Source organism: Gekko japonicus, unplaced genomic scaffold (assembly GCF_001447785.1).
Source record: "Gekko japonicus isolate JY-2015 unplaced genomic scaffold, Gekko_japonicus_V1.1 scaffold428, whole genome shotgun sequence".
Classification (NCBI taxonomy): domain Eukaryota; kingdom Metazoa; phylum Chordata; class Lepidosauria; order Squamata; family Gekkonidae; genus Gekko; species Gekko japonicus.
In genome coordinates, this window is record NW_015165842.1 from 893,852 (window position 1) to 918,912 (window position 25,061).

At 45.2% G+C, this 25,061-nt stretch overlaps 2 protein-coding genes across 5 annotated transcripts in view; one reads left to right on the forward strand and one right to left on the reverse strand.

The window, feature by feature from the left end:
• Positions 1-14,094, reverse strand: part of MATR3 (matrin 3) — a 36,402-nt gene extending 22,308 nt beyond the window's left edge. For 2 of the 4 annotated variants that reach the window (XM_015411028.1, XM_015411026.1), the window contains exons 1-2: positions 13,957-14,094; positions 940-1,038 (exon numbers count right to left, since the gene is read on the reverse strand). The gene's annotated coding sequence lies outside the window, so the exon portion shown is untranslated. The other 2 variants (XM_015411029.1, XM_015411027.1) reach the window with 2 other exon arrangements.
• Positions 14,095-17,117: 3,023 nt separating this feature from the next.
• Positions 17,118-25,061, forward strand: part of SIL1 (SIL1 nucleotide exchange factor) — a 96,366-nt gene continuing 88,422 nt past the window's right edge. The window contains exons 1-2 of the mRNA XM_015411010.1: positions 17,118-17,152; positions 22,163-22,273. Of these exons, the coding sequence (XP_015266496.1) occupies positions 22,169-22,273 (105 nt within the window). The 5' untranslated portion in view covers positions 17,118-17,152; positions 22,163-22,168. The remainder of the gene's footprint in view (positions 17,153-22,162; positions 22,274-25,061) is intronic.

The window sequence follows — 25,061 nt, forward strand, 5'->3', positions numbered from 1 at the left end:
AGTGATGAAGAAAGGATGCTTTTCAAGCACTCATATGCCCTTTGTTAAAGTCAAAGTTCTTTGGCTGAGGGGTCCTGGCACTGAAAAAATAGATGCTGCCCAAAACTTGCCTCAAATTAAGTTCTAGGGTGAGATTAGGATTCCCATGATCGGCTGCAAAGCTCTACTGTCAACACTGGTTATAAAAATAGAGAGATGAGTGTGGGGGGGGTGTCCATCTACTTCCCCAGCCACATGGAATATATGAAAGGGAAACAGCAATCTATACCTCATTTAAGTACCCATGGTTTTCCTTTGTGTTTTCCACTTATTTTTAAGGGTCTAATATTAGTGTTTTTTTTAAAAAAAAACTACTTCCCAGAAGTGTGTGTTTACACAGCAGGAAATATGCTTCTGTTTCGAAGCTGTATGTTTCAGCGTTGATTTTTGGCAGGTGAAACAGGTTCAGCCCGAACCTGAAACACAGTACTGAATGCTGGTGGTGGGAAGCACAGAGATTCACAGACTTGAACTGCTAAGCCTTGACAAGAACAACTCTTTACTGTACAACACATGACAGCTTGATGTTATTAACATCCTTCCACATGTTCTAGCAGGCTTATCTTCATGTGTGTATGACATACGCTTCTCTAAAACTACTTCAAGGCAGGGTAAAAGCCAAAATGTGTGTTTTCCTTCTTTCTTATTTTTGTAATCCCACAACAGCTGCTTTTTACCTGTGGTTTTTAAATGTGATTACAGCACTTGTCTAGATTTTGAAAAGAACTGTAAAATCCAGAGGATGAATGGTTAGACAGGCTAATAATGTTTGTGAACTTATTAATGAGGCTGGTTCTTTTCCTCTGCAAGAAAACCCCAAATCCACCATCAACCTACACCCTTCACTTTCAATGTTGCTGAAAACTTTGGACATCAGACCCAGGAGCATCTGAAGAGTACCTCCTGACACAGAGATGGCCTGTACAGATGGTTTCACTGCATAGCCTGGTTTCCACAAAAGCTGCACCAGCTCAGGCTTATTATGAAAGCGATGAAAACCTACAAGGAAAAAGGAGATATCAGAGAAACATGTCTTAAAGAGAGATCACTGAAAGGAAGTAAGACTTGGAGGAAAACAGTGGTGGGGAATTAAAAGGTGAAAGGACAATAGCAATATTACCCTACAAAAAAGGGTAAACATCACTTGCGTACACTCCAACTAGTCCTATCTATCTTCAACAATTATTAACTTGGGAGATGTTAGAATGAATAGCTTCAAAGTGTAAGCATTAACATATGGCCTACAGTCTTATGAACAAAGTAAGAAACTATCTTATCTTGTATCAGGACAGTATTGAAAAGGCATGCCCTTCAAGAGCTACTATGCCGTTTCACCACCAAGAATGAATATAAATCCTGAAGTGGCAGATAAAACCTCCAGGATCTTGAGGAGAGCTACATTTATAAGACTGGAGCTCAGTAGCACAAAAATCTCCAAATAGCTGTTACAGTGAGACTGTTTACAAAAGCAAACTAACTGGAAAGTTCGGTTAGAAATAACTGAAGGATGACAGCCAGACTTGTTATTCTAAAAGTGATCTAGTTTAATCAGCAACTATCTAAACAGTACTAATTCAACAATGGTATTGCAAGCAATGATGTTTTATTGGACAGAAATGTCCTCCTTCATGCAGGTGCACGACATTAAAGGTCACAGCCACCTTTAACTGTAGACAGCAGGATGATCCACAGTAGGCAACACATTCACAATATTTTAAATAAATAAAAACAGTTAAACCTCTCAGGCATCCATTTGATCCCCCCTCAAAATCCATATTTTCTGCATGGTCTTCAGTTTAACTCCTTAATCCTCAGTCCCAAATAATAACAAAGTTCTAGGAAGTGTGGTTATATTTGCTTTTGTTCATTCCTTGCTAAACATGTGTTTCTCCCTCTCTATTCCTATTGTCTTTCTTACTGCTCACTTCTGTTGTAAGCTCATGTGAGAGCCAGGACAACTCTTTGTTTTAAAAGTCAAAAGCACCATGTATATTTATGGCAGCATATAAACAACTAATTATCTTAAATAAAGCATCTTTTTGTTCAAGTTTACAAGCCAGCTTTACACGTGTTTCAGAATTCTATGTGCTTAATTTTCCCATAGTCAATTTAACATTCTGGTTCTTACTGCACATCTGTCTAGTGGTTATATGTCCTATTTGCTCCATCAGCACACATTTGCAGTGTGTTTTTTCTATGACACAGGTACTGTTCCAAGATTACAGAAGCAGTCTGCTGTAACATTCAAAAGGTCAGACACCATGAAACCAGGGCCAATTTGGTGGGTCTTTACAAATCAATGCTGCACAGTCAATATTAGGGACAATCAGATGGAAGGATCTCTTTGATCGCAACAGTTGTTGCCTCCAATCCCACCTGGGCAGTACTAACTGTTCAGGATTCATGTAACTGGCTCTGTCTGAATTTTTCAGTGTTACACCACAGAAAGAAGCACCATGCTGCTATTATATTTAAAAGGCATCATACTGTGGTATGGGCTGTACTATCTGATCAAAGCAGGCCAAGGGCCAGAAAGCATTACAACATAAGAATGCCTACATTATTGAAAGGGTAGTCAGTCCATTTTTTTAGTTCACTACTAGATCAAAAAGTGGAGTCAATTTAACTTGCAGAAGTGAAGAACAATGTTTACAGAACTTCTTCCAGTGTTCTACAACTTCATATGCATATATTCCTTAACTTTGAGGTCAATTGCCCTGTAATATTCTATGCCCCCTTGCAATTTCTGTAAACTTTAGCATCAATCCTGACAGCTTTGAGTTCATTTTTACCCCTCCCCTGCAATGCGTATTGAAGTTTAAAAAAATATAAGGGTGAAATTGACAAAATTGTATTCGCTGTTTACACTTTCTCCCTGGTGCCTTTGTTCTATTCCTGTACAGCCAAATGATAGATTCATATTGGTATGTATCTGAAGAAGTGTGCATGCACACAAAAGCTTATGCCCAGAATAAACCTCTGTTGGTCTTAAAGGTGCCACTCAAATTTCATTCTGCCAAAGGTAATATTTTACAAAAGTGCACATTTTTTCTAAGTACAGTTTTGTTTGGGTGATATTACACACCAAATCCAGACCATGTCAATTCAAAAGAACCTGGTCCCTCCTATGCTGTAACTCAACACCTCAACTATCAAATTAAGCTAACTGCCTGTTTACATTTCACAGAAGATCCATGCAAGATCAGACCTTAATATCAGAGCCTGAAAAATCTTCCTTCTACTCTCCTATCTTGTTTGCACAATGTTGGGTCCAAAAGAAAGAGCATTACACATATTTGTGCATGGACCTATACAGCTGTATATATTTTTTCTCCATTACAACAGGACAAAAGAAGAGAATTTGCAAGTTTAAGCTAGCACTTTAAATTGTGAATGCTATGGGTAAACAAGGTAATGTACAGATTCAGGTGGGTAGCCATGTTGGTCTGAAGCAGCAGAACAAAGTTTGAGTCCAATGGCACCTTTAAGACCAAGGTGTAACTTTTTGTATGCAAGCACACTTCCTCAGAAACAGAACAAAGTTTGAGTCCAATGGCACCTTTAAGACCAACGAAGGTCTATTAACATTTCACATCGTAGCTCTAATCAGGTGGCAGGAACAGAGCCTCCAGCCTAGTTAGCTCATTTGATGAACTAGCCAAATACCAGTCAAACAGTTACTTTAAGATTTACAAAAACCAAATTCATTAATTATGAAAATATGAAATTCTAATCCATGCACTACAAATTACAATTATATTTAGATGGAAGATAAGCAAGAGATGAAGCCATTTACATTAACTTTAATTCTGGAACCCCAAGGATAACAAAAACAGCTTAAAATAAAATTAAGCTCAAACCAATCAACCTTTGAACATAAAGTCAGAGTAAAGTAGTGGGTGTCTTTTCCTAAATTGTTTATATATAGCTAGAATCCTGGAGGATGCAATTAATAAGGAAGGTTATCACCTCCATAAAAGCATTCTTTGATTCACGGAATATGTGAATACTAGACAGTTGATGAATAATCAAACGTTACCAAGGTGCCACCATCACAGTTAAGTGGAATGGTGGTGATGTACAGTGAGAATTAGTTAACTGCATAGGTTGAGTCTAAAGATAACCCCCACATGAAGCATTTTAAACAGCAGTTATACAATAAGCGGTTTGCAGGAGAGGGGCCATAGTTTAATGGTAGAGAACATTCCAACATGTTGATCACAGCTGCAAGACATGAATTTGAAAGAGCATTTTATTGTGGTCCAGGTATCGGACTCAGAAGCTTCCAAATGCCCAGAGATCTCATCAGCAACAAGTAAAGCTGTCCTGACATCAAGAGCCACAATGCAACCAGTTGTATGACTTCATTTATGGAAAATCAGCAGCAGGTTGCCAGCTGGCCAAGAAAATCAGCTACAAGAAATGAACAGGAATCCTATTCAGAAATAAGGTACAGCCAATTCCAGTTACCGGCTGACCCATATTCTCTATAGTGGTGGCCAGGACTAGCCAGATGGCCATAAGTCCAATTTGTAACTGGTTGCATGAATCTGATCTCCATGAACGTCCTCATGACTAACCTAACAGTTGTCAAGTCATACCAGAAACAGCAACCATTTCATCTGCTATCTAGGAAGTAAGCTTAACTGTGTGTTCTGAGAAAGCCAGAATTTACAAGGTTATTAATTTCCTGAAACATTTCAAACGCGTGACAATGGGGGCAGACATTTTTCACCGTTATCAAAGCCACACCATGGACTTGGAAGAGCTAAAGGCTACAATACATGGTCTTTGAGCCAAGAAGAACGACCACTGGTACTCACCATGAAGGGCCCTTCTCCTCTGAGGCCTGGAGGACATCTTGTGGGTGATTCCCATCCATCATTCAGGGAGGCAGGAACAATTCAAACTTCCTGTTTCCTGTGGTGGGAGTCACCCCAATCTCAGTTTCGGGGGCTCCGAAAGCAGTATTCTAAGCTGAAAATACTCTAAGAACTTGATAACTCGTAACATAGGTTATTAACCATAAGAATTAAGGTAACAATAGAATCAGAAAAGTCGAACAGGAAGAAATCACACTTAGTATCTGGTATAAATCTGATCGACTCACTTCTCTCTGTAGGTAATTGTGAATAATGGAAATAGACAAACGTAAAGTAGATGACAACCCGGGAGGGCCAAGATGTCCTCCAGGCCTTAGAGAAGGACCCTTCACGGTGAGTACCAATGGTCATTCTCCCCTGAGGCGAAGGCCATCTTGTGGGACCTCCCAGAGCAGTGTCCCTAAATATCGGGAGGGTGGTCATCATCAGAAGGGAGTACAGGTTGTAGCACTCTCCTCACAAAGGCTGCATCAGCAGTCATAGACGTTGATTTTGTAGTGTCGAATAAAGCTGGACAGTGAAGATCACGTAGCGGCCTTGCATATTTCTTCAACCGAAGCCCTGTTAGTTAACGCTGCATTTGTAGCCGCGCTCTGCAGAGAATGTGTTGTAACTCCATCGGGAACACACAGATTTGAGCTCTTGTATGCCTCTGCAATACACTTTTTGATGGTCGCACTTATGGCCGAATTGGACATTTTCCTTCCTGTGTGTGGTGGAGATATGTTTACAAACATGGCCTCTGATCTCCTGAAGGAAGCCATCCTGTGTAGGTAGCATTTGAGAGCCCTCCTCACGTCCAAAGTGTGTCACAATTTTTCTTTTGGATGTACCGGATTTGGTGAAAAGGATGGCAAATAGATTTCCTGGGACCTATGGAATATCAAATTGATCTTAGGGAAGAAGGCAGGATCCGTTCGAAGGACAACTTTATCCCTGTGAAAGACGCAGAGATCTGACCTAGTGGATAGTGCCCCCAATTCCGAAATCCTCCTAGCAGACGTTATCGCCACCAGAAATAAGACTTTCATCCGTAGAAATTTCATAGTCACTTTCCTTAACGGTTCAAAGAGACTCTTTGTTAATGCGTTGAGCACGATGTTTAGTCTCCAAGTTGGGAACCTGTGCTTTGTTGTTGGGTTCTTGAAAGAGGCACCTTTTAGAAACCTGAGGACGTGAGGATGCTGGGAAACTGGTAGACCTTTGAAATGAGGCAGTACTGAGGCAAGAGCTGCTAGTTGCCTTTTGAGAGTAGCGACTCTTAGACTGCTCTGGATGCCCTCCTGTAGGAATTCTAGGATGTTTCCGATCTTCGGACGCATAGGATCTACCTTCTTCCTTCTTGACCACTGTACGAATACTTTCCATGTGTAGTTATAAATTCTTGATTTAGACGGTTTATGGGATGCTAAGATTGTCTCTATCAAGTGCTTATATCCAAGTTTCAGGAGATTTAGCCTTTCAATTTCCAAGCGATTAAATGGAACCACTCCAGGTTGGGGTGCCATTATGGGTCCTTGCACCAGCAGGTCTGGAAGAACTGGTAGTATCAATGGATGACTTGACGTCATCTCCTGTAAGGCTGTGAACCAGGGGCGTCTTGGCCAATACCGTGCCACCACTATCACCTCTGCTTGCAAGAGTCTGATCCTTCTTAAGAGACATGGTAGAATTGGTAGTGGAGAGAAGGCGTTAAGAAGACCTCTGGGCCACTGAGTCGTCAGAGCATCCGTGGCCTCCACTTGATGTTGACAGAACCTCGTGAAGAATCAAGGCAGTTGAGCGTTTGTCGGAGATGCAAACAGATCCATGATTGGTCTGCCCAGTTGTACCGATATAAGATGAAATACCTCCTTGTTCAGGGACCATTTGCTCTCCTGGATCTCCTGCCAACTCACATGTTCTGCTTGAATGGAGGCTAAGTTCATCTCCGCCCATCTCAGGAGTTTGAATGCTTCTCTCTGCAATGTGGAGGATCTCGAGCCTCCCTGTTTGTTTAGATAGGCCTTCGCGGAAATGTTGTCTGTGCGCATCAAAATAGGTTTTCTTTGATCTGATGCGCGAAGAATTGAAGGGCAAGATGTACAGCTCGAAGTTCTAACAGGTTGATCGGCAGTGTCTGCTCGATTACAGACCATTTCCCTTGTGCTGGTTGATTCAGGAGGGTGGCTCCCCAGCCTTCTAGACTTGCGTCGGTGAATAGTTGAATCCTGCCCTGGATCCAGAAACTTTTTCCTTTGGTCAGGTTGGATATGTTGGTCCACCAACAAAGACTTGTTTTTACTTGTAATGGAACCTTCAGAGAGATGTTCAATTTCAATGCGATGGAGGATTGGAAGGGTCTTAGGAATAGTTGAAGTGGTCTGGAGTAGAATCTTCCCCACTGCAGGGTGTCGAAGGTAGCTACCATGAGATCCAACATCTTGGTGAGGATAGAAAGAGATGAGAAACCAGAGATGATTGCCAGAATGATTTGGTTGGCCAAGGCCTTGATCTTTCGTGCTTTGTGCAGTGGAAAATACAATGAGGTCACTTTGGTGTCTATGATCACGCCGAGATGCTCCAGGCGCCGAGATGGTTTCAGGGAGCTCTTGTGTACCATCATCTTCGTGAATATTCTGGGAGCCGATGAAAGACTGAAGTGGTGGTCACCCAAACAGAAAGAACTGGCAGTGGTGTTCCCCCAAACAGAAACGAAGAAATCTCCTGTGTGATGGAAACATTGGTATGTGCATGTAGGCTTCTGTTAAGTCTATTGATACGAGAAACTCTCCCGGCTGGAGGGACTCTGCAATAGACCTGAGGGTCTCCATCCTGAAGTGTTTGAACTTGACGTACTTGTTTATGAACTTCAGGTCTAAAATCACCCTCCAGTCCCCAGTCTTTTTGGGGACAGTGAAGAAAATCGAATAGACTCCCTGCCCCAGGTGTTCTATTGGGTCAGGTTCTATTGCATGAATGTCCAGAAGGTGGGATATGGCTAACCAAGTTCTGTCTCGCTTTGTGCTGTTCTTGTGTATTGGAGAGGCACCAAACCTTTGAGGAGGGATTTGCAGAAATTCTATCTTGTAGCCTTCTGAGACCACTCCCATGGTCCAGGAGTCTGAACTGGATCTGGCCCATGCTTAAGTGAAGTGTGTTAGTCTCCCCCCTACTGGTGGCTGTCGATAGTCATGCTCTCGCAGGTTTGGGGTTTTTCTCACCTTTGTCTTGCCCGAAGAAGTTTGGTCTCAAGAATCTGTTGCTGTTGGAAGCCCCTCTACGAAAGGACTGCCTGGAGTAGTTGTTGAGAGTGGTGGTGTTGCCTCACGTAGATCTCCTGTAACCTGGACGAAATCTGGGAAGGGTGTGTTGCGTACGAAATGACGAAGACGTTGATGCCTTCTCTCCAAGGCGTACGAATTTGGGAAGCGCTTTCTTTTTATCCCGAGTCTCCACCAGAATCCTTTCTAGAAGTTCACCTAAGAGTTTATCGCCCTGAAAAGGGTAAGCGACGACTATGGCTTTTGATTGATAGTTAAGCAGACCAAGATCTGAGCCACACTAGATGTCGTACAGCAGCTGTCGAAGCCATGGCTCTGGAGGTGAGAACCATCGTATCCAAGGTAGCATCTGCTGTATAAGAGATTGCTTTTAGAATTCTCGTAGCTTCCTCCATCAGTCTTAAGTTGTCACCAGGTAGCATTTGGATGAGTTTCCTCATCCACACGATGGATGCTCTGGAGACCGTAGAGGCTGAAGCTGATGCCTTGATTGCCATGGCGTTAGCATCGTGCAACTTCTTAAGGGCAAATTCCGCACGTTTGTCGAGACTGTTGCGCAGGTTGCCGTGACCGTCCTCAGAGACTAGACTGGAAGACTGCAATGCCGTCACCGGGGCGTCTACTGATGGTACCTGCAATAAACTGGAAGCAAGTGAGGTGGTAGGGTACAATTTTTTCATAAAGCTTGGAACGGGTTTGTTAGACATAGGCCTTTGCCATTCTGCCTTTATTTTTCTGACGTAAAAACCAGGAAAAGGAAATGCTTGTTCTCACTGGTGGAAAGAACTCATCAGTAATCTCATCGCCTTCCTCTGCTATGCCATCCCCTCTGTTAGCTGTGGGATGGGTATTTTGAATGTGTAAGGCTGATAGGGTTTTAGACAATAAGTATTGGAAATCTTCTCTCTTGAAAAAACGAAAGGACTGCTCTGATGAAGCAGTTTTCTTTCCCCTCTCTTCCCCATCATCGGATGAAAACTCCCCCTCCTCCTTCTCACTAGAGTTGAAGGACATACAGTCCTCTTTAGGAGGATCATATAGCTCCTTCTGAGTAGGGAAACCCTTTTGAGCTGCCTTGGTAGGCCATGATCCCCTGACTTTGTCTTCCCAGGGCCATGTGGTTGGGGGGAGGGGGAGATCTGTGGCGGGAACCCTTCCCCCCTTCCTTGGAACGGGCCATCTCTTCCCTGATGGCCCTCTGTAGAAAGGCCATCGCATCTGGAGACAGAGAGGGGGAACCGTAATGGCATACTTCACCCTCATCTTCCTCGTCGTCTCCTTCTTCAGCGTCCTCGTCCAAATGGCTCATGTTTCAGCTGGCTTAACATGCTGGGGTACGCACTATTGGCTCTCCACAATTTTTGAAGCATGCCGTCCGGATCGCTTCAAAATGGGTCATGAGCAGCACGGCGCCCTTTTCCGCGCCGGGCTCTCCTTGCTCTTCTGGCGCCTCCGTGGCGTCCTTAGGCTCCTACCCGGCCAGAATACGCTCTGGCGTGGCTAAAAGTCCATCCTTGGTCTGCGTGGGATCCATATTAAGGAGTCACACTTGTTTTATGCAGCCTATGGTGAATTGCTGCAGATAGAATTCCCGAATCGTAGAGGGGAAGGAAGGGAGGGGAAGATTAAGATAGGATAAGTTTAGCAGTGAATTTAGAAGTTAGAAAAAAGAACGAGTCAAGAGTAAGTAAAAAGAAAAAAACTGTTAAAGGTTGGTAGGCTAACCTAACAAGCTGCTCTCCTTACTGAGGCAGGAAACAAAACTGAGACTGGGGTGACTCCCACCACAGGAAACAAGAAGTTTGAATTGTTCCTGCCTCCCTGAATGATGGATGGGAATCACCCACAAGATGGCCTCTGCCTCAGGGGAGAAGAAATGGTTACACAGAATGCCTATAAGATCACCCACATTTAAAATTTAGCCAGGCCTCCAGAGGCTGTCAAAGACAGCAGCTATATCTTGCAGAAAAACTCTGGGATCAAAGTAACTATATGAATTCATTACAGGGGGGAAACGGGACTAGGCCACATCTTGTCAGGATACCCAGGAAAACAATTCAACCATAATATCGTCGCGTATTCCTTTCCCAACAAACCAGAGCACCGGTTCTCAAATCAGTGCAAGGCATCCTCTTGTCTATTTCAACTCTCCCAAACTTCTCATCATTCTTCTCCTTTGGCACTCCTCCCAACAGTTTAGCTTATTCACAGTAACAGACCTAAGAGCCAGATCTTTCATTGTGAAGAGGCAGGTACAGTGGACAGCTCAAGCAATATTACTGGAAACAATATGGGTCATGACTAAATGTGAAATGGGACCCTGAAAACGTCCGCTCAAATACAGAAAAGCTGAAAATTCTGGGGGAAATTCCCTTCAAATCTTGCAAAGCACAAGACTCTGACAGGGGGATCCTGAAGGGGTGTGATCTGGGGCTCTATCAGGTGTATTGCTTGGGCCACACAGTAACAAGGCATTTGCACAACTAACAGATGGAAACATCAACCCTATTCTGCAGCCACAGGCAGATTCTGGAGTGCAGTAGTCAAACCTTTCAAATTAACTTTAAATTAGAATCAAATTGAAATTATTGAGATTGAAATCAGAACATTTGGTTTTAAGTATGAAGAGCTATCATCTTTGAAGTTACATGAGTTCCTCACCCCTACTCCCCTTGGCATCAGTTTGAGATTTGCTTCTCTCTGCCTTTCCTAAAGTGCAGTCCTTTACAGTTACTTCAATGGACTAGGCTTACAGCAAAATAGCTGTGTAGAATTGCACTAAGTCCTAAGCTCCTTTATGATTAAAGTGCTCCACTGCCACTCCTTTGAATAAATATACTTAAAGCCAGGGCTCTAGTCGGGGGGGAGCTCTCAGGTACGGAGCTCCGGAAGAGAACCTCTAGGGGGCGGGGCGGTCACGTGGTGAAGCCCCGCCCCCTTCTTTACCCCGCCCTCTGCTTCAATCCTCATTCCGTTTGGGAATGAGGATGAAGCAGGAGGGTAAGTAGCCGGGCCTTCTGACACACTTCCGGTGATGTCAGGGGGTGTGGCCTTCTGTCACTTCCGGTGATGTCAGGGGGCGTGGCATATGCAAATAAGTTATGCTAATGAGTTATGCTAATGAGCTCCGGCAGCTCTTTTTCTACAACAAGACCCCTGCTTAAAGCAATGGATAGCCGTAGGCTAGCCAAATCTCATCAGATCTCAGAAGCTAATCAGGGTCAGCCCTGGCTAGCATTTGGATGGGAGACCTCCAAGAAATACCAGGATCATGACATGGAGACAATTAACGGCAATGTTTCTTGCCTTGAAAACCCAAACCCTACTGGGTCACCGTAAGTCAGCTGTGACTTGATGGCACTTTCCACCATCAAAGCAATGGAGCAATGTCCCCTTTGAGGCATTCACAAGACATACAGGAATAGAAACCACCTTATTTCACCAAAATGATAAAATAGCAGTCACTGGTTTGAGAACAGGAGTGTGTCATGTAAAGAAATGCAGCAGAGGAATGATCTATTTCATTCTTCACCTCTCTGCCAACTGCACATTTGGTATACCCCTTGCTAAGACAAGTTAAACTTTTGACCACTTTCACAATAGAAGCATGTTCCAGGAGAGGGAACTCATTAAGAAAAAGGAAGCCTCTTTTAAAATGGCATACAATTTAATTCTAATGGGCTGTGTTTTTATGACCTTAACTCTAGTTAGCAACTGTTTCCTCCACACAATGGGGAAGACAGCTCCAAGATAAAAGAACAAATTAATTTATTTTGTTTTGCCTAAATAGATCCTTCCCCATTAAAAGTATTTCTTGTCCGAACTCAGGCACAAGAAAAAACTGCAATCCAGACAGAAATGAACAGTTATCCTTGTGTCTATACATAGATGAGGGAACAACTCAACCACACTCCATCTCCCTACCCATATTTACATTTGATTTAAAACACTCCTTTTCACACTCTCAAAAAAACTCCATCTCCCTACCCATATTTACATTTGATTTAAAACAACACTCCTTTTCACATAAGGGACTCTTGATAGCATACTCTTCCCTGTTTCAGTTTCTTCTCAATAAAATAGTCCGCAAACCACAGAGGCATGTTAGATTCTTCCAACCTATTCACATAAACAAGGGTTGAGAACCCATTCACCCAATACAGAAACACAACTCAAGATCCCAAAAGGTTCACACAATGAAGTTAACAGTTACATCATAAAATAGCCTTGACAATGCTGTCTTACACAACTGCTCTTTCATTTCAATAGCCACTCAATTATTCCAACATAACTTCATCAGAAAGCTAGATTCCAGGCACTAGTTCACCCATGCACATTTGTTACTTGAGTACTACACTTGTCTAGTATGCATGAACAGCAGTTCTCAGCTGCAGTATTTCTACCATGATGCATTAAACTAGAAACCTGAAGACATCCCTATCTAAATATTAGGCAGAGAGCACAGCGGTTTCAAATCCAGCTGATGGAAGCCTGTTTCTCATTGACACAGACAGCCTGTGTCTTGAGGCTGCAGCATTCAAAGACTACGGAGTTGGGGCTCACATGATGGAATGTTTCCCACAGCAAACTAATTCCTTTTATACCAAGGAACGAGGGATATCTGAGGGAAGAATTCTACCCTAGCATTACAAAGATCTATGTTTGTTGGTGCTGTTGAGCAGGGAACTCTCTTGCATGGAGAAACACTGCATCCTGTGAGCCCTCCCCACAGCCTCAAGCAATACAGCTCAGATACAAGCTGACCACCTCAGTGAGAACTAGGAATCGTTCGCTGGAACAAAACATTGCTTAGTGTATTAGAGCTAGTTCAGGAAGCTCCTTGCTTGTTAATTAACTTAGCTTGAGTCCCCTGCAAAAGATCTTATCCTGCTCCACTACAACAGCAGGAGACAAAGCAGCAATAGCCACTCCCACTTTGAAAACATAAGTACCAGCAATAATTAAATGCTGCATTTAATAATATCAACCTATCTGGGAATAAGTGCTCACCAGGAATACCTCCCAAGTAAATATGCAGAGGGTGGGGTGGGGTTGTACCCAGTTACCAGGAAACTCACCCCACTGAATACAATGGAACTCGCAAATGAGTAAACATGCACAGCCCTCGCTTCAACAGCAGGAGGACCTAAGGTTCCTGTCTGAATGGTGTCCTATTACTAAAGGTGCCAATCTCTTGTTCCTTCGACAGAGGCTTCACGTGTGGAAATGGGCAGGTGAAGGTTTTCATAGCATTGAAGTGAATAAGCCCAACAAGCCTTTATTGAAGAGGTAGGACATCTTGTTTCTCCAGGCTACTCACAGCCCTACTACCGACTCCCATACAAGAACATCCAACAATCTGAAGTCAAGCCAAGGCAATCCTTCTCCTTAATGAACACGTTAAATTCGTTAACTCAAGGGACTGGGAAGCGGCGCACAGGCCGGATGCGCCAGAAAAATCATGGAGGAGAGGAAACAAAACCGCCAGAACAACGCCTCACCTTCCGTGCAAGGCCCCGCATGCGCACGACCACTCAGCCGCAAGCGCTTGGCTCACCCCCCCTCCCACCATCTACGCACGCGCACCCCAACTCCAGCACCACCGTCGCCTACCTTCCCCCATTTGCGCACGCGCAGTGTCTCCTCGCGCTCTCCTCCTCCTCCCCCACCTCAGTTTCCAACGGTCCAGGCCACACACGCACACCAAGTGCAGAAAATGAAACTTACGTGACCCTGCGTTGATAAGCACAATCCGCGCCCGCCGTTCTTACCTCAGTCGGCAACTGAGCCTTACGCTTTCACTCCACCCCACCACAAACGGCCAATGTCCGCGCGCCGCGAAGAAAAAGAACTGCGTAGAACTCCGTTCCACACAGCTCCCCTTCTAGACCGCTAATCCACCTCACGCATGCGTCTTCCGCCCAGCGCGTGACGACTTCCTCGCGCGAGAACGTACCCTTGAAGTAGCTGCTCCCCCCCCCTTCCAACTATCGCGATAAATTGCCTCCGAAGCGGAGGGAGAGCGGCAGTTTCCGGGTTGCACTTCAGAGGAATTCCTAAGTTCTCGATGGTTCTTTGTTTGAGATGCCTGTGGTGTTTCTTCGCTTCTCCTCACCGGGTGTTTTTAAAAAACGGAACTAAAGCACAACAGTATATCGTTTGGGTTTCGACAGCTGTTGGCCTGTAAACCTCGCAATGTTGACTTAGAAATAAATGCTTTGCACACGAAAGCTCACATCTTGAATTAAACTTTGTTGGTCTTAAAGATGCCATCGGACTCTTAACTCTATTCTAGAAATAAATGCCTCAGTCCAGTTTGCTTGGCGTCTGGTCCCTTTACTTGACAGAGGATGCGATCTTCCGTGCATTTTAACTGGGGGAATAGCAAGTGGGAACCTTGGAGCGCTTCAAAGACGATCGACATTTTGTTCCCGCATAAAATTTGGCTGCCTAGAACCTCCTTTAGATGGGAGGAGTGGCATATTATGCAATAAGGGGAAAGGCAGGGTCAACGGGGCATGAAATGCAGGAAGCACAAAAGGAAACGTGACTGTGCGATGCTGATGATTCTTTGAGTCTGTTATTCATATAATACATTCCACATAAGACCCCTGCTAAGTGAGGAGTGACACACACTGCATCTGCAGAAGCAGGCTCTGTCTCGTCCATACAAGGTTACGCGGGAACCGAATCAAATCTGGTTAGTAAATACGATGAAAATGAAACGAGCCCAGACTAACAAAATGTATTTTTACAGGAACTCCTGCGCTTCTGTGTCATTCTGCTCCTACAGATTTGTCAGTGCAATCCTAGCAACTTTCTTGGGAGTAAGCCCGATTACATAAAAATGCAACTCCCTTCTGAGTAACCCTTTTTAGGTTTGGTTTCGGACAGAATCCTGGTTGGATAAATGTCACCGAAGGAAGTAATGGTATTATAACGCCAACCCTATTTTGAAGCCCTTCGAAATAAAACAGGTTTAGACTACACTAACTCTGCATAAGATCACACCGTTAGTCCGTTGCATCGAAATTAAAGAGGAATCTAGTGGCACCTTAGAGATTTAGCTCACCACCACCTCCGCAAGCTGGCTTTTAGGGCACGAAAACTTGAAAAACTGCCTTACACACGAAACCTCAGACCTTGAATAAACCTTTGTTGGTCTTAAAGGTGCCACTGGACTCTAAATTTGTCCGAAAACTTATGCTGTAATAGTAATAATCCAAAGGGATCTGTCAAAGATGGGCAAGTGGGCGTCAACATGGCAAATGGGGTTCAATGTGGCCAAGTGCAAGGTGATGCACATTGGTGCCAAAAATCCTAAATATAAATACACATTGATGGGGTCTGAACTGGCAGAGACTGATCAAGAGAGAGATCTTGGAGTTGTAGTAGATAACTCACTGAAAATGTCCAGACAGTGTGTGATTGCAATAAAGAAGGCCAATGCTATGCTGGGGATTATTAGGAAGAGTATTGAAAACAGATCAGCCAATATCATAATGCCCCTATATAAATCAATGGTGCGACCTCATTTGGAATACTGTGTGCAGTTCTGGTCACCACACCTTAAAAAGGATATTATAGCTTTGGAAAAAGTGCAGAAAAGGGCAACTGGAATGATAAAAGGGTTGGAACACTTTCCCTATGAGGAAAGTTTAAAGCGCTTAGGGCTCTTTAGCTTGGAGAAACGACGACTGAGGGGTGACATGATTGAGGTTTATAAGATTATGCATGGGAAAGAGGTAGAGAAAGAGGTACTTTTCTCCCTTTCTCACAATACAAGAACTTGTGGGCACTCCCTGAAATTGCTGAGTGGTCGGGTTAGAACGGATAAAGGGAAGCACTTCTTCACCAAGACTCTGTCTTCTTGGTGCTTGGGGGGGGGTCAACAGTGGGAGGGCTTCTAATGGTGGACCTCCTGATGGCACCTGGTATTTCTGGCTACTGTGTGATACAGATTGTTGGACTGGATGGGCCTTTGGCCTGATCCAACATTGGCGTCTTATGTGTTAGTCTGTCTGTAGCAGCAGAAAAGAGCAAGAGTCCACCAGTACCATCTTTCAGGTTCTGAAGAAGCGAGCTGCGACTCACGAAAGCTCTTCCCCTGCAGGGTTCATTTCCTGCCGGAGTGGAGCTCCTGCAGTAAGGAGCCCAGGGGGTGGGCATATGCAACAAGCCCCGCCCCCTGCTCCCAGCAGCCCTCAGTCAGAGCAAGAAGCAGCCAGGTAAGCAGCCCGGTCCACCGGCCCAAAACAGTCCAGTGGCACCTTTAAGACCAAGTTTTATTCAGGCACAAGCGCTCCCTCCTCTGCGAGGACAGATCTGCACATCCCCCCCTCCCAATAGCTAGCTATCCAAAAGTCCAGTGGAACCTGAGCGGTGGGTGTTGTCTTCTGACACACTTCCGGTGATGTCAGGGGTGTGTGGCACATGCAAATAAGTTATGCTAATGAGTTATGCTAATGAGCTCCTGCACCTATTTTTCTACGAAAGGACCCCTGCTCCCCTGCCACATATTTGGTTAGTCATTAAGGTGCTACTGGACTCTTGTGCTCTTTTCTACTGCCATAGAGCAAACAGTAGCTCCTTATTGTAGCTCCTTATTGTCTTTGATTCCCCCTACCTGAGGAGACTAAAGGACCTGCTTTGTAACTGGCAAAACAGTACCGCTGGGCGACTTCTCGTCGGCACTACGCCTCCCGCCGGCAAGCACTCCCGAGTACCAGCAAAGGCGACCAAAACGCCCAAAGACACCACTGCCGGGCCTTGGGGGGGGTGGGGGGTGTCTTTTGGCGCAGCAATAAAAAGCAGAGGGGGCGTGGTTGCGAATGAGTGGGAGGAGCCAGCGCTCCTCGCTTCTCTGGAAGAAGTTGGGGGGAAGGGTGTGACGCGGCCGCGCCTGATTGGTCCAGCGCGCCTCCTGGTTGACTGTGGCTCTTTTTGCTCGGAGACGCCAGCATTGAGGTAGGAGTGGCGGAGGGCGGTGCGGGGTCTTGGCTGCCGCTGGTTTGTAGGCAGCACCTTGCAGTTTCCCCCCCACCCCCGTTGGTTTGTTGGGGGGTTTGTTTGCCTACTCATCCTTCTGTCGCCTTTCGTGGCCCTTGGGCTAGGATCGCTGTGGGAAGGCAGACAGGGGCTGCTACTGCCCCGGGGTGAGGTGGTGGGCCGACCTCTGCTATTGCGGGCTGTCAGGAGGAGGGCGAAGGATGCGCTCCTTATTCAGGAAGGAAGTTATTTGCACGGGTCCGGCAAAGGAATCGGAATAACCGAGTTAATTATCCAAACTAGGTAGTTTTGTTAGTCTGTAGCCGCGGAATAAATTACGAGTCAGCACCTCAAAGACAAATATGGTTACAGTTTATGCTGGAATAAACTTTGTTGACGTTTAAGGTCCTACTGCGCTCATGATTTATAACAACCTGTCTTTCCCCCTAGATGATAGTCATATAAACTAAGCTTGTTCCTCTTTTAATCTGTTAGAAACATGTTCATTATTCTGTATGCTAATTTACTGCCCACCCTCTATATGTATGGTTGTTGCTTTGATTTATTTAGTATGTTTCTATTCTATTTTTTTTCTCTTTCTCAGGAGCTTAGGGTGATCTCTCTCCATTTTTGCCCTCACAACAACCCTGTGAGGTAGGGTAGGTGGAGAAATAAGAGACACAGACTAGTCTTCAAGGCACCCAGTGAGCTTCATGGTGCCGTGGGGATTTGAACTGAGGGCTTTAGCAATTGTACCAATTTAGCTTTGTATGGTGGGGCTTTCAGTTGCGTGGTACAGTCCGAGCATGGGCTGACCCTATTCCTGGTCTGTAGATACTACAGTCCAGACACAGGGTGAACCCCTGCCCTCCCCCCTTTACAAGAATTAGGGTGTAAGGGTTGTGTGTGAGTGATTGAGTTTAACATTAAACTTTACTTAGTGTGTTTTGATCCTCCATTAAATTCAGGGTAGTGTGCCTGCAGCCAGCATTCCCTCTAAGCTGAGTTAGTGTGAGCTAGCTCACAGGCTTTTAGCCTCTGGCTCACACATTTTTGCCTTGGCTCAGGAAGGATGCCTCCGGGGCAAACTACTTTATGCAGAAGCCAAATCACTCGCTCACAACTTTAATGCCAGTAGCTCACAAAGCAGAATTTTTTCTCACAAGGCTCCACAGCTTAGAGGGAGCATTGCCTGCAGCGCCCATTTTTTCTTCACAACCACCCTGTGAGGTAGGTGAGGCTGAGAGACAATGACTGACCCCAGGGAGCTGCAGGGCATCCTAGGAGAAATGCATTTGGTAAGAGGGGCTAAAGGGACAAAGTAGCCATGGTGAGCGTCGGTCGCTTCTCTGCTTTTACCCACATAACCAAAGCCAGTGTAGTGGTTAGTGTTGGGCTCAAACCCCTGCGTGCCATGGAGCTTCCTGGGGCTTTTATTCTGATGGGGCAGTTTGCCTGGAAGTGTGCTGGCATCCCTTAAAAGGCTCACGGTGCTGTGAATGTGGTTTGAGCTTTTTTTCCTTTTAATGTATAGCGGATGACTGTAGCATATTATTATTATTATTATTATTATTATTAATAATAATAATAATAATAATAATAATAATAATTTGCCCTATCCTGACTTGCACCGAGCTCTGGGTGGTGTACCAGTATGGCATACAAACATTAAATATAATAAAATTAATAACATTAAAAACCTATTTAACACAAATTCAAGATGGCATCACTAACAGTTATACAATTGATAATGTGGGGTTCTGGATGGTTTAGGTCACTTCTTAAATTCATTTTTTGCTTTCTTTAGGAGGGGGGATGGGCGTGGGTGCCAGCCGTGTTGGAAAACCGTCGCTGTCCCTAATCAAAAGCCTGGCAGAACATCTCTGCCTTGCAGGCCCTGCAGAACTGCATGCGGTTCTGCAGGGCTCTAACCGTATTAGGCAGAGAGTTCCACCAGGTTGGGGCCAGGACTGAAAAGGCCCTGGCCCTGGTCTTTAGGGCTACGGATCACCAGTAAGTTGCTATCTGTGGAGTGTAACGCTCTCCCTGGGACATAATGAAGGAGATGGTCCCATAGATACGGTGGTTCCAGACTGCTCAAGGACTTAACAGTTAATACCAAGACCTTGGACCTGACTCGGTATTCCACTGAGTGAATCCAGTGCATATAATCCGCTGCAACTGCCTAGCTGCCCCATTGCTGTTTTCTTCTCCCCTACCACCTCTGGTGGGAACACCCCAAAGAGGGGCCATCTCAGGCACTTGGCTCCAGGATATGTCATTCCCAGCAGCATCATAGGGGGGACGGGTATGATTTTATTTTCTTTCAAAAAGACCCTGATTAGGAATTACAACACCTGGATTGGATTCCATGGTTGAATGACTGGAAGTAGAAGGCTAAGTATTTAAAATTACGTTTATGGCTCTATATAATCCAGTTCAACACATGGTCTCCCTCTCTCCCCTCCCACATCACTGATTGCCTTTCTTCACAGTAAACCACCCCCCAGCTTTTTAAACTTTTTGTTATCACTAGCAGTGAGTGGATTTTGTCCAGTCTGAAAGCAGCACATTATTTCACATGGAGAGATCCCCCTTTCCAGTTCTAATAGATCGGGGGGGGGACAACAGTGCAGTTTGCAGTCTTTATTAGTGGAAGGGAGCAAGAGTCCAGAAGTACCTTAATGACTAATAAAATTTGTTCAGGGCATTAGCTTTCTCAGCCCCTTAGCTAGGGAATTTGGGGGGAGGGGGCCTTGGGGGGCCCGCCAGCTAATTAAATCAAAGCACAGTGCAGGTGGTAAGTTGGGGCACTTTGGGGGCAGCCCAGGAGGGAGGGAGCCCAGAAGAAACACTAGGGGGCCAGGCCCCATGGGCCCCACATTAGCTACAGGCCAAGCTTTCATGAGTCACTGCTCACTTCTGGGGTTCAACTAGAATGTGAGTCCATCTGTCCTTATATCTTGGAGAGAGAGTGAAGTGATTTCAGATCCCAAATAACAACAGCAGCCATTAGTAATGAGAGAAGAAACCTAGGTTTCAATTCAGCCCAGGAGGATCAATGAAGCTCAATTATCAGTTGCAATTCAGCAGTCTCTCTTTCTAATCTCCCTTTGAAATTCCTTTGTAAGAGAACTGCTACTCTTAGGTCAGCAACTGAATGTCCTGGAAGGTTAAAATGTCCCCCCACTGTTTTTTGAATGTGGTTTCTTATAGCTGTAGAAAGAGTAAGAGTCCAGTAGCACCTTGAAGACTAACAAAATTTGTGGCAGACCGGAAGGTTGGTAGTTCAGCAGTTTGAGACCCGAGTGCCGCATGACAGAGTGAGCTCCCGTCTCTGGCCCCAGCTCCTGCCAACCTAGCAGTTTGAAAGCAAGAAATTGCAAGTAGATAAATAGGCGGGAAGGTAACAGCATTCCTTGAGCCTCGGTGTCTAGTTATGCCGGCCACATGACCACAGAAACATCTTTGGACAGTGCTGGCTCTTCGGCTTGGAAACGGAGATGAGCACTGCATCCCTAGAGTCGGATTCGACTGGCTTTCAAGCAAGGGAAACCTATGAGCCATGTATGTCCATTTATTGTTTGCATCCTCCTGGACTGAATCCTCCTGGGTGAAATTGAGGCCTAGGTTTCCTGTCTCATTACCAATGCTGATATCGCCATGCCTACTACCCTTCTGCATATCACACCTAATCCAGTCAAGCCTGCTATTGCCATTTGGCGTCTGAAATCATCTTTCTAAAGTTTATATCTCTGGTACCACGTGTTACATTTTATGGCACACCTGGTCTGGCCTGACAAAGTGACATTTATGTCAGATCCAGCCCTTGTAACAAATGACACCTCTGATTTGGAGGGTTTTCAAGGCAAGAGGTGTTCAGAGATGGTTTGCCACCGTCTGTTTCCGCATCACAGCCCTGGGCTTCCTTGGAGGTCTCCCATCCAAGTACTAACGAAGGCCAACTTTGCTTAGTTTCCGAGGATCGAGAAATTTGGGCTAGCCTAGGACATCCAGCTCAGGGCCATGCATTATTCTTAGTTGTGGCTTTTTTATTTTAAGACGCTTTTTACCGTCTTGTGTGGCAAACCAAGAATCCCAGGCCAAGTCCAGCTGTCCAGGCTAAACAAGACCTACCTCAACTCTCTATTACCTTTCAGAAGGTGGGCAGGCATAGAAAATCTGAGGACTGATATCAGTATGTAAAGGAAAGACCTCTTGAGAGAGCACTACTTGTGTGTGGCAGGCAGCGATAGTGGAGAGTCATTATACCACTGGCCAGAGTCTCAAGGGAGAGAGATTGTTCACATGTTGTTATCCAGAGAAGAAGCATGGTTAAGCAGGGAACACCCACTTCCGTAACAAACAACAGAAACATCCCCCCCCCCCAAACACACGCAAACAGACGAACAATGTGAAATAATGTGCTGCTTTCCAGACGAACAAGGAATCAAATACATGAAACCACTCATTGGGTCAGCGTATGTTGTACCATAAGTACACAGGAAAGCCAGTGTGGTTGATCATGTGAGCTGGTCACCTTCCCTTGGTCTAACCTACCTTGCATGGTCAAAATGGAGGAAGGGGGATCGCTGTAAACTGCCCTGAGCTGCTTGGAAGAAGAACAGGGGAAAAATGTGGTTGATAGATACGTACACAGTGATACCTTGCACTGCATACTAAATCTATGCCCTGATTGCATAAATGTGTTATTTGGCTGTAGTTTCAGTCCCATAGAATCCATAGTGGGTTTGCCTTTGACTGGAGAGGTTCGAATTGCATTCTGTAATGCTAAATGCATGTTTACAATTTATTTCCATGAGATTTACTCACTTTTAATTGCCTTGGAGAATGCAGCCTTCAGATAACAATTTCAGAGAGTTTGTATTTACCGCATAGTAGAATTTTTAGGTTCTGTGAATCATTGCTAGCTAGTAAAATGGCAGAATGCGGGGGCAGCCGTGTGATTAACCAAATCTCATATTTCAGGTTGCGATGTCTCCGAGCATCTGTTTCGTGTCCATTGTGTCCAAGCTCAACTTGGTGGTCTTGCTGCTTTCTGTAATAAGCTTCCCTTCATGCTTAAGCGACAGAGTCACAGTGAGTGTCCTTAATGATTGCATACTGGAGGAGGTTATACCAGAGAAAGTTCAACCATCAGCATGATTTCAAACTGGCAGGATAGGTTTGCTCTCAATTTTCTTCCTCCAGAAGTTAACCACGAGTTTTAGCACAGCTTGCTTAATTTCTGGATCATTGGGGAAAGCTTTAACTGCAGCTGTCCCCATGGGGGAAAAATTGTTTCAGTGATTAAGTTGATTACACTACTCCCCCCCCCCCCACATATTTGGAAACTTTAGTAAACATGGGAAAGGAAAAACCCTTTTACATTTAAAACAGCTGTCAGCTTATTAAAGAAGTGAAAGAAAAGGGGGTGAAGTTCTAAGACAGTCTACGGTTTTACTACATGTACCGTGTTATTGCTATTGGGTAATGCTTGTTCCTTTTCTTCATCTTATTTCACTGTTCCAAATCTCCCCCACACATGTGGCTTTTCCTTCCACTGGTTCTCAGTTGTGTGTTTACCTGCAAAGGAGGACATTCCTGTATACAGCTTGAATACAGTACCTTAGAGACCGTCTCTCCCAGTATGTCCCCCCAAAGGGCATTAAGATCAGCAGATAAGAACCTTCTGGTGGTTCCCGGCCCAAAAGATATCCAGATGGCCTCGGCCAGGGCAGAAAAGGCCTTTTCCGCCCTGGCCCCAGTCTGGTGGAACTCTCTGCTGAGTGACACCCATGCCCTGTCTGATCTATTAAAGTTTCGCAGGGCATGTAAGGCAGAGATGTTCCGCCAGGCCTTTGACTGAGGCCAGCAGCGGTTCCCTACATCTGCCCGACACCCTCCCCCTCCCCTCCCATGCCTGAATGTTAGCAGTGCCATTTTGTTTTTAAGATGTTTAAATGTTCTGAATGTTTTAAGTATTGTGTTTACTCTGTATTTAGTCAAATTGTTGTGAACTGCCCTGAGCCCCACACAAGCAGGGAAGGGTGTTTGAAAAAAAATCTAATCTAATAAATAATAAATAAATATGGGACTGAAGGAAAAAAATTGGGAAAGCATTTCTGCATCAGATTAGAGACAAGCCTCTTCCGTCCCTTTCCTAGCAAGTCTTGTTTGTGATGGACAGATATCCCAGTTGTCTGGTTCTAATGTATGTATATGTATGTAAAGTATACATATGTATACTTTAGGTAAAGGTTCCCTTGCTCGAAAGCCAGTCGAGTCCGACTATAGGGTTGCGGTGCTCATCTCCGCTTCCAAGCCGAAGAGCCAGCGCTGTCCGAAGACGTTTCCGTGGTCATGTGGCCGGCATGACTAAACACCAAGGTGCACGGAACGCTGTTACCTTCCCACCGAAGGGGTACCTATTTATCTACTTGCAATTTCTTGCTTTCGAACTGCTAGGTTGGCAGGATTGCTAGTATACTTTAGCAAGTGTATGAAAAGTAACCAAATTTGTATGGATTGGTTTAGAAGCAGGAGACGAGAGGTACCAGTGACACATTATCATGAGTGTGCTGGGGGCTGGGCAAGGGTTTCCTTTTAACCTCTCCCATTAAAAAAAAATGCTTTTAGGGTCTGCAGATTGTTGTATGAAAAGAATTTTAGGTGGCTAAATGCGGAGTCTCTGTTCGGGTTTCTAACATCTGGGCTTCTGGATTCCAGTTCACGTGGCCCTTGGACGCCGGTTAAAGGGATCAGGTCGTAGGTGGTGTAAAAGAACTCTGTCTAAGACCCCAGAGAGCTGCAGCCGGCCTGAGTAGACAATACTGATCTTGATGGACCAAAGGTCTGGTTCAGTGTAAAGCAGCTTCATGTGTTCATGTGACTCAGCACATGTGTAGAAGTGTCCAGTGCCTTTTTCTGGCCTGCGCTTCTCCTCCTCACTTGAAATAAGAGTGTGGCCCATTTCACACTATTTGCTGCGCAGCCACAATTTTGACCCGCAGCTCCCCCCCCCCCCCGGATTCCCCCAGCATCTTCTCGATCTCAAAAAACAAGGATCAAGAAGACGCGGGGGAAATTGGGGGGAGCTGCGGGTCAAAATTGTGGCCGCGCAGCGAATAGTGTGAAATTGACCAATGCAAGTGGGGGAAAACGGAAGAGTGAGGGCGGCACAGCTGCTTGTGGGGAATCGGTCTGTGTCTACCATCACCCTCAGCCTCTGTGATGTGAACCGGGGTGGATAGAGATAGCACAGGTCTCATTCAAGTCAAGCAGGGTGCAGGCTGCAGGCAGACACTAGGCCCGGTGAGCTCTCGAATCCTGTTATCAGGCGTGCAGTAGAGTCAAGAGACCTTTAAGCTTGGCATGGAGCCCCTGACAAACCCACAGTGTCGGGCAAGAAGGACAATGTGATTAAAAGGGGCTTGATTCATGTGGAGACGGCCACCTTCTGTGACTGGTAAACCTGGCACTCTCCTGAGGATGGTATGCCGAAGCCTAGAGGCCCTCTGAGGTGTTTTTCTAATTCCATTTCAAGCTGTATGGGCCCTTTCCCAACACTCTGGAATGGGACTGAGAAAATGGCATCCCATCCCACCTTGAGCTCCCTCCCCTTCCCAGACTCCGCCCTCACCAGGCCCTGCCCCCAAATCTCCAGGCAGTCCTAGCAATGTTCCTTCTAAGATGTGCAGTTCTGTGAGCAAAAATTCTACTTTGTGAGCTACTAGCATTAAAGTTGTGAGCGAGTGATTTGGCCACTGCATAAATTTGTTTGCTCTGGAGCCACCCCTTCCTGAGCAAAGACAAAAATGTGTGAGCCGGAGGCTAAAAAACCGTGAACTAGCTCACACTAACTCAGCTTAGAGGGAACACTGGTCCT